Source organism: Gymnodraco acuticeps, unplaced genomic scaffold (genome assembly GCF_902827175.1).
Source record: "Gymnodraco acuticeps unplaced genomic scaffold, fGymAcu1.1, whole genome shotgun sequence".
In the NCBI taxonomy this organism is placed as follows: domain Eukaryota; kingdom Metazoa; phylum Chordata; class Actinopteri; order Perciformes; family Bathydraconidae; genus Gymnodraco; species Gymnodraco acuticeps.
In genome coordinates this window covers 245,964-255,687 of record NW_022990743.1, presented here as the reverse complement: position 1 = coordinate 255,687, position 9,724 = coordinate 245,964, and the positions used below count along the sequence as shown (strand labels likewise).

The window sequence follows — 9,724 nt, the reverse complement described above, 5'->3', positions numbered from 1 at the left end:
CTGTGGTCCTGGATCATAGGTCCTGGATGGATATCCTCGTGGATTAATCTTCCTATTATACACACATGCATTTCCAAACATTTGGACTACCTATATTGCAAATGTATTATCTTTTCAATTTACACACGGCATCTATTGCACGTCTGTCCGTACTGGGAGAGGGATCCCTCCTCTGTTGCTCTCCCTGAGGTTTCTCCCATTTTTCCCTTTAAACTGTGGGTTTTCTCCGGAAGTTTTTCCTTGTACGATGTGAGGGTCTAAGGACAGAGGGTGTCGTATTGTCATACTGATATTCTGTACAAACTGTGAAGTCCACTGAGACAAATGTAACATTTGTGATATTGGGCTATATAAATAAACATTGACCAACCTCCAACACTCCTGGTATTGACGGCAAAAGACACATTGAATATGATAAATGTTCAATACTACCCCAACATCCAATGTATCCTCTCCATCTACCTCACACTTCCAGTGACCACCTGACGTATAGTTTTGGCATTTGATAGAAAATAGCGTGATAATGCTTAAAAATGTGGCACTTCAAGAAATCTTAATTGAACCCAAAACATGATGCCACTGCCCTCACCATCAGAAAATTAACGCAGACACACGTAAAACACAAAAACACATATACACAAAAACATACAATATTGATTTAAATAGTTTCTTAAATAATTTTGTTTACTTGAACAATTGAATTAAACATTGGAAAATGAATGTTGACAATTTGTTTTGTGATCATTTTAGCCTCTTCTGCATGTCCAGATCATTAATAGTGACAATCAACTGATTCTTATGTATTACACTTTCAAAAATAATTTATATTGCAGCCCACTGACTTGGTTTGAAATCAATATATTATCCAATTTCGGAACCCCCACAGGACTTAAAAAGCACCTAACTAGATCATGAAAATCCCAAAAATTAGTATTTAGGAAATCCTAGATACGGCCCTGCCTGAACTCCCATCCCCAGGTGACTCGGGGTGGAAGAAGTTTACTGGACCACATCACCAGAAGCAACCCGGGTCTGTCGTGAACTCCTCCTGCCAAATGTCATGTTTTTATCATCAAAAGCACAATTAATTCACATATCTGCTGGACTATATACGGAAGGGCTCTTTGGATCGATTTCCTTGGTCACGTGTCGTGGATGAGGAGTAGTCAGCTTGGCGTATGCTGCTTCTTGCTCATCCTCGCCCGCCGCGGCGTTCGCATAGATCGCGGCCACTCTAGTCAATGGTTGCTATTCCACCAGACGCGCCGCGTTACGGCTCAGAAGCATCCCAGAAGCGTCCCAGAAGCATCTCGGCGTGGGCTCCGCTCAAAATAGGATTCAAGTCTAGTTTTCGACGCGAGGCGTTGCAGAGGCAACAACCACTGTTGAACCACTGGCTCATTTGCCCACAACCTCTGGCTCACTTGGCCCCACAGCCAATTTTGGGAATCAAAACTGTCTAGTTTAGTCATTAATGTTAATCTTTAGCTAAATGATTGACATGATTTTACACCTTGCTAACTAACCAACCAACATGTATGATACATATTTTGAGGCCTGGATACATTCACTTTGACAAAACAGTAATTGTAACCGACATGTTGAACATTCACTTTGACAAGCAAAACATGGTTTATTGTAAAAAAAAAACATATTTGCCACTTAACCATGTGCTTCTCTCCATCACAGCCAAATAAAAATGATGTGTGCTTCCTGAATTCATGGTCACATGACAACAAATGTGCACAGTTCCCTAGATAATGTGGGAGGGTCAACTTACCCACTGGCTCATCTTACCCCGCTCTCCCCTATACTGTATGTATAGTTGTTAAGATATATCAATATTTTAAATTCACACACACTCACACACCTTTAAAAAAAATCACAGTAATGTTATTTCTATCCAAGTTGTCATTTATTTAAGACTTTACAGTAAGTTAAATTCCTCTTGGTACAAGAATAGAAAATAGCTGTTTTCATAATCATCATCGTAGAAAACATCCATATGATGTACAGCACTTTCAGTGTACAGCGTTACATTGATTTCACAGAGTAGGCTGGTGGTACTTAAAACCCATCAGAAAAGCCTGCTAGCACCCATGGGTCTGACTTCAGTTGTTTCGATACTGCAGCAAACAAGAAACTAAGGGAACAGATAAAACACATTCAGACTGCAACAGACTCCATATGTAGATTAAGACATAATGCACACAACATTGCAACCCTTCCAGTACTTTGTAAAATAAAAACTTTAATAATACAAAAATCAATAGCAATAGATGGCATGGTTTGGAAAGAATTTCTTCTTTTATTGTACTGGATAGTGTTACATTTAAAAATAAAAGTGTGGGATCTTACTTAGAAATAACTTTGTTACATAGAAGATTACTCAACATGTAGGGAAGTGGGATAAACGATTAGTGGAATATTGTTCTGGTGAGATGCAGAGAGGACGATGACAAGATGTGATACTAATAGTGACTGCCGAGTTCAACACAATAACTAGTTACAAAAGAAGATGATTTGATAGAGTATGGCAGCTATGATGTTGACTCTTGATACTGTATTGGTCAGACTTAAGACTTAATGATTTAATAATCATCATCATCGTCATCATCATCATCATCGTCGTCATCTTCGTCGTCATCATCATCGTCATCATCATCATCATCATCGTCATCGTCGTCGTCTTCGTCGTCATCATCATCACCATCGTCGTCGTCGTCGTCGTCGTCATCGTCGTCGTCGTCGTCATCGTCGTCATCGTCGTCATCATCGTCGTCGTCATCATCGTCATCATCATCGTCGTCGTCATCATCGTCGTCGTCATCATCGTCGTCATCGTCGTCGTCGTCATCATCATCGTCATCATTATCGTCATCATCATCGTCGTCATCATCGTCATCATCATCAGGATTGATTTCACCTGACAGAGCATCCTCAATCCAGTCTTCCAGCTCATCTACAGATGGCAAATCATCCCCATCATCCATGTCCATCCATACGCTGTCAGCCTTCAGGGTGAAAAGCATACAAAAAAATCACTCAGGTGTGACTTCTGTGAAGAGGCGAAAGTCTTCAAGCAACCATGCAGAGTTTTTGACTTCAAGTAACTGACTTTAAAAGCGTCTCAAAATACATTATAATATTAATATTATAATTAAGGATCTATAAGAGTGTGGCAAAACACAGATCTATGACTAAAGTACCAAAAATATCACTCACATCATCAGCATCGACAACACCAATCTGTGGGTGGGACAGGTCTATTCCAAAAGTCTTCTCCCAGTGTGGCAGAAGCTGCAAGGACAGGTATTTTTAAGTATTATTTAAGTCAGGGAGTACACCAAGTAGTTCCTCTGATTTCCAGTTTTGCATAATTGCAGGGTTTTATATTCTTACCAGGGGGAAGTCATCAGGGTCAATCCAGACAATGCTAAGGTCAGGGTTATCTGTGTTATCCTCTGCAACTTCCTTCAGGATCTCAAGGAACTCGAAACCGTCTGATGAGTGGAAAGAACAACAGTGAAACTACAAATTAAACTATCATAGTGGTGAATCAACATGGTGGACAAACCATGGAAGGATGTATTATATCAGATCATTGTATTACTTGGCCTTCATTCTCCAGCAGGCACTATACATAACAATGGCCAGTCTAGTTTATTTGCACAAATTAAAAAACTTTTCCAACCCCTTTGCTGCCCCATGTAACTCATTCAGGGTCCTGTACCTGGGTCAGACTCCTCTGCAAAGGCAATGATATGTTCACCATCAACATCGTCGTCCTGTGGAAAAGAACAAAGACAAACTGAACCAACTGAGGAGAACTATCCAAAGAATTTTAGAAACGGTTCTGGAGGTTGAATCTCATCAAAGCGTCTTCATAGAAGAATAGTTTGACAAAAACAGTTCTTACCCAGATCTCGTACATGTTGTGTGGCTGCAGCTTCCTTAAGGTTGGTCTTGAAAGGCACAGGGATATTTTATTAGGCTTTTTATATATTTATAAATAATATGTACAGTTTAGGGCATTGCATTAATTGGATTTACCTGTCGTTATCCTCAATGAAATCGACCAGCTCTTCCTCAGTGTAAGGTTTTCCTGGGATGACTATTGGATCATCAATGAAGGGTTCATAGAAGTCTACCTCATTCAGCTTCATTTCCAGAGCCTTGGCAACCTATAACACAATCAGATGATTATAACCAATAACTGAGCATAAAGGACCTGGGAACCATGAGGTCATGGCAACACGTGTATGAAATGACATTCACCACCTGTTTGCTTACATTCTATGCAATTTTCATATTTTTTCTATGTGGAGTTCAACTTTGGTCAATTAGGCAATTATTTGCCTCGGCAGGCAATGGTCATTCAAGCACGTGTTGCTGTGCCATACAGACGTGTAAGGTCAAATGTGACACCTTTCATAGTTGATAACCATCTCTAGATGGTTCCCTCACTTTGCAAGAACCTCAAATTGCTGAGGTTAGGAAAGGTCATCTGGCAGCAAGTCTTGCAATAATTTTCACAAGGTTTTGTGAATCAAAGTTACCATCTACATGCAAAAGCCTACAGCCTAGAAGTCCAAGAAGAAGTAGTTTCTAGATATAACAACTGTAAACTCTGCATCAAGGAACTTTGATCTTTTACATTTAAAATGTAATCAACTACATTTACCATCAATTCTGATTGGGCATATAAGAGCATTTTACCTTTAATGGCTTATAACTGAAAACTTTCGTTTACAAAATCAGTAAACAGTTTAGTTTGTATTATAAATTCAAATGTTGTTTATCAATGGTCAAATGCCATATAGACCCCAACTTCCTTATGGAGTGCCACAAGGCTCAATGTTTGGCCCATTGCTTTAAAATAAAAACGGTGTTTCAATTCAAATACGTTTTTCCTAGTGACTTATCCAGAGAGGAACATTTTAAGTGTTTTAAGTATTGATTTGGTTCTATGACCAACAGACTCTGATTTCGGCAGCTGCAGAAAACTGTTTTAAGAAAGAAAAACGTTATAAAACTTTAACAGCACCAAATAACATAGAGCCAACGCTAATCATCAGCTCATTATAGAAAATAAGATGAATCAATTAACACTCGTTCATTTTCCACCCAGTCTTATTATGGTATTTTAAGTGTGTCTAATTACACTTTTTACTCACCTTAGGGCTGAATGTGGCAAAGAACTTGATGTGAGGATGGAACTCTTCAGCAGCATCGGCAAAAGCCAGGAAATCTGAAATGTTATAGGCATCCATCAAGTTGTTTCAGTAGATCGGTTCCTGTATGAAACATCTATCAATGTCGACTTGTTGCCCTCATCATTAATGTAGCTTCTAGTGTGCACACGTGAAAATCACCTTAAAAATCAAAACAGGTCTGCAGCTCAAAGTTAAATCAAGCAACCTGAGCCTGGTCTCTGTTGCATTTGCTTGATATGAAATCATGAGACATTTAGTTGAAAAGTAACTGTAATAAAATAAATGAAACACAGGTTATCAGTTCATCACAGTACAGATTCTTACGTTCTGACTTGTGACTCTTAAAGTAGCCCACCAGTTTGATGTCCTCTTCGATATTTTCAAAGCCTTTCAGTTCCCTACTGTTGTCAATAATTTCCACTGGGTCCTCAAGAACCTATTAAGAGTCATTGAGGAGAAAAGAGGGGACAATGGAGTTGAAGGTGACTTGGTTTAAGAGACTTTTCTAAAACAATGCAGGCTATTAACTGGGAGATTATATCCTCACGAACATCAAAGATGAACTCCACAAGAGTGTCTGCTGCAAACTCGCCATCATATTCTATGACTTCATCGTCGGTGAAGATGTAGACACTGTCCGACTCATCGAGATCTGGAGAGAAGAGAAGAAGCCCAGACTGGAGCAAAGGTCACAAATGGCGCATCTTTCCTATATCGTTTTTTTGTATCTTGTATCTTCCGTCAAAACAGTAAACACTAAAGTTAAGCAGGCCATATAATACTTAGATCAATACATTATCAGTCATTGGAGATGAGCTTAGATTCTGATACTGACTGGTCTCATCATACACAGTGTAAAGTTACAAGTTTGCAGCCTTGTTGAGTTTTGTTGCAGGTTTACCTAATTTATTTGCAACGACTTTGTCAAGCTTTGCATCAATGAGTCCGACTCCGATATCCTCATCATCAAACTCATCCAGGACTTGGGCTGCAAGCTGTAAAACAAAGAAACCGTCATATAACATCGGACATGAATTGTTAGTGAAGTATCTATAAGTCTATAAAACATAGAACACAAGCCTGCAATAGTGTCCATATATCATGCAAAATTATATATTTTTAACAAAGTTGTCTCACTCAATATTTTCATTACCTTAAAAGCCTGCTTTTCAGAGCACTGCTTATGCACTTTCTAAATCTGTATGAAACTTGAACCCTCATGACTGACAGTTTGTTCCACCAATGGCAGTGCAGCATTCACAGCCTTACTACATTGAGGAAGTTGTTTGAGGGTTGTCTCAAACTCTCAAACACACACTCAAACATAAACACACATGGGTGCACACTAGTGTCAGAGATCTTAAGCAGCTGCTGGGACAGGCATTACAAGTTTGTCTCATGGGTCTATCCGGCAGGTTGTTGTGCACAATGCTTTAATTTGATTGGTAGTTGCGGAGGTGAGTTACAGTATACAAATTATACAATGTACTTGTGATACAGATACTTGTGTAGAAATAATTTGATTAGACAGTGTGGAAAAGCAATGATCATTTGCAATGTTTTTATTGCAAATGAAATGTGTAGTTGCATTAAGACATTCAAGGTTGTTTATCTTGATTTTACTATTAAATACGAATTATTTGATTTTAATTATCCGGTTGTTGTCGTAGATCCAATTTGAAAAGGATTTCATATCCTTATATCTACAAGTCATCTAAATATAAAACATGCAAGGTTGCCTTTAGACCTTGGTGTATCCACTGTTATGTGGCTGATATAATTTCTTCACAGTAACTGAACCTAACTAACTACATGTAAAGTTACCAACAATCTCAATATCTGGGATGGGATTTTAGAACTAGATCCTCATGTTTTTCAACTACCCAAAATGCAAAACGCAGAACAGCTGTACAATTTTCATTTTAAAATATTTAAATTTTCTGGAGAATACAGGCCCTCTAATATAAATTGAAAAATGGAAAACATTTGGAAATGCACACAGAGACCCCAGTCAGAATGTTGGGCGACCTCAACGCTCAATTTTGGATTTGCCTAAAGTAAATAAAACCCGTAATTACGACCTCCTCATTCCTATCATGTCATATTCCATATAACTTTCCCAAACAGTTTGGCCCTGACCTCTGAAATGTTGAGTCCTTTGCTGCCACCTCTTGCTAATAATAAATCCCCATCAAATGTAAATCATAATACATTCATAAGGAGAAACGCAAGCCTTCAAGGAGCTCGACCCGCCACAAAACATCTCAGGATAAATATAGCGCCAGAAGCAACACCAGCCCAGGGACTATTTTGGCGAGGTGGCGGTGATGCTCAGCGCCTCGGGATCCGCTGACAAGTACAGTACTGCCAGAGTGTCAATCACAGCGGGGAGCTGAGCCGGCACTACTGATGCCAGGACCTCCAGAGCTGGCCTCCAGCCCTGAGACCAAGCCCCAGCACTCCCATACAGAGACAGCAGAGGCTGGTGAGATGATGTGATGTGTATTAATGTTATCTTTCTAAATGTATAGTTCTATCCCTCCAATTTTATGTATTGGTTTGCATTGCAAATAACTATAATTTGTTGTTTGATACATTTATTTTGTGTTTTAGGGTGTGTTGAGTGTTAGTTGCATATCCTTTGTCCAAATCTGTATTTGAATTTGGTTGTAATTGCCAATACTTTTTTGTACCCAATGTCAATTTTAAAAGAAACCCCCCAGCAATACTGCAGCTCCCCGACAATGCATCAAGCATATAAGGTTGCATATTTTACTGAACACTGTGAAGTGACTATGCCAAATCCCTTAAAATGTTGTTGTCACATGATCCAGTGCATATATGATTTAAAAGCAAACTTTAATTTCAACAAGAGATGACAAGAAATTAAAATACAACTTTTCCTGGAAAAATGCTGTTTGAGTGTGTGACATTTGATATTCAGTTTTTTTTTAAGTAACCCGAGAATCTAGCCGGGTCAGTTGAGGTTTGATGCGTTCGTGAGCTGATACTAAAGGCTTGCTGGATGATGATGTAATGTCTCTGTGAGATATGTGAACAAACTGCTGAGCATTCAGCCTGACAGGAGGCCTGAGATGTACTGACAGAGAGTGCATAAGGTCCATCAACTCTATCACACAAACACACACACACACACACACACACACACACACACACACACACACACACACACACACACACACACACACACACACACACACACACACACACACACACACATAATGAGCACAAGCTAGTGACACATTTTTTAGCCTTAATCTTTCAGCATTTCTGATCCAGCAAATATTTGTTCCCCCTTATAGCATCACCTGGACCCTGAGTTAAATTCTACTTTTAACACATTTGAAATCTTGCAAAAAATACATGTATCTGTTACCATATATTCTTAACTCTAAGTGTAACCACAAATGTACACCCTTACCCTTTTTCGCTAAGAATCTAGTAATCCATTTTCATCTAATAATGCTTCAAATTCTGTGGAACCTAACAAAATAAACCCTATCAAAAAACAAAATCTACTTGAGACTACAATAGCAAGATTGTGTAATGTTTCTTTGTGCTTTGCATTATGAATCCAGCATACAGCTTTCTCATCAGTACCCCACCCATAGTTCCCATCCCAACCCACCTCAAGGGTCAACTCCTCAATGTCAAACTGTCTCTGGGCGACGCGGCTGGATCCGGGATGGTCATGGTAGTACACCACCATGACATCGTACTTCTTCATCACAGACTTATAATTCTTGGCGTTGAGGTTGTGGACGCGGTCCTTGCCATCGTAATCAGGGAAGTCCAAGCTGTCCTTGGCCAGTGATAGCGTCCCGATGGACAGCAAGACTGCCACAAGCACCCAGGTCCACTTCATGGCTCCTCCCTAAGATATTGAAGATGTACTTACAGTTTCAGCAAGAAAAAATTGGCGATAAAAACTAAACACTTTGGTGTAAGTATGAAGAACTCCTTCCAATCCGCGTCACCCAGAAGAGAGCAAGACCAACTTTTGCATCCACCTTATTAAAAACCGCACATGGGCAACTGGCAGTGGGGCGCAGGGTGCAAGAGGGTTGGGCTTAGCTTGACATAGGTATATGTCTATGTGGGGTGTAATCAGGACATGGGGGGGGGGGGGGGGGTGGGCACTGTGGTTTCTGGGGTGACAGTGCTTTGTGTGCTCTTGAGTGTGTGTGTTGCAGACCTGTATAAGTGGGTGGAGTCAGGAGATGAGGACCAACCGGCTCTCTTACCATGAGAACAGAAGAAGGGGCAGGTGGAGGGAGATGGTGCAAAAGCAAGATGTAAAGAGAAAAAGTGGGACGTGTTTGCTTTTCTGCTCAGCGCCAACTGAAGAAACCGTGACCTGATTGGGTTCAGAGGTAGCTGCAAATATGAGGCACTCTTTTCCCATATTAAGTCTTGAATCCCAGCTAAAAATAATGGATGTAGGACAGAGAAGTACATATCAGGAGTGGGTGTTGGTTTCTAATTTG

The 9,724-nt window shown here is 39.9% G+C and overlaps 1 protein-coding gene across 1 annotated transcript; it reads right to left on the bottom strand.

The window, feature by feature from the left end:
- Positions 1-1,891: 1,891 nt before the first annotated feature.
- Positions 1,892-9,267, bottom strand: casq1a (calsequestrin 1a). The gene is made up of 11 exons (XM_034232001.1): positions 8,866-9,267; positions 6,118-6,211; positions 5,768-5,868; positions 5,541-5,652; positions 5,178-5,251; positions 4,054-4,184; positions 3,920-3,965; positions 3,734-3,788; positions 3,403-3,503; positions 3,226-3,300; positions 1,892-3,014 (listed from the first exon to the last, which is right to left on the bottom strand). Exons 1-11 carry the CDS (start codon positions 9,100-9,102, stop codon positions 2,592-2,594), a joined length of 1,449 nt encoding a protein of 482 aa, XP_034087892.1. The 5' UTR covers positions 9,103-9,267; the 3' UTR covers positions 1,892-2,591.
- Between the last annotated feature and the right edge of the window lie 457 nt (positions 9,268-9,724).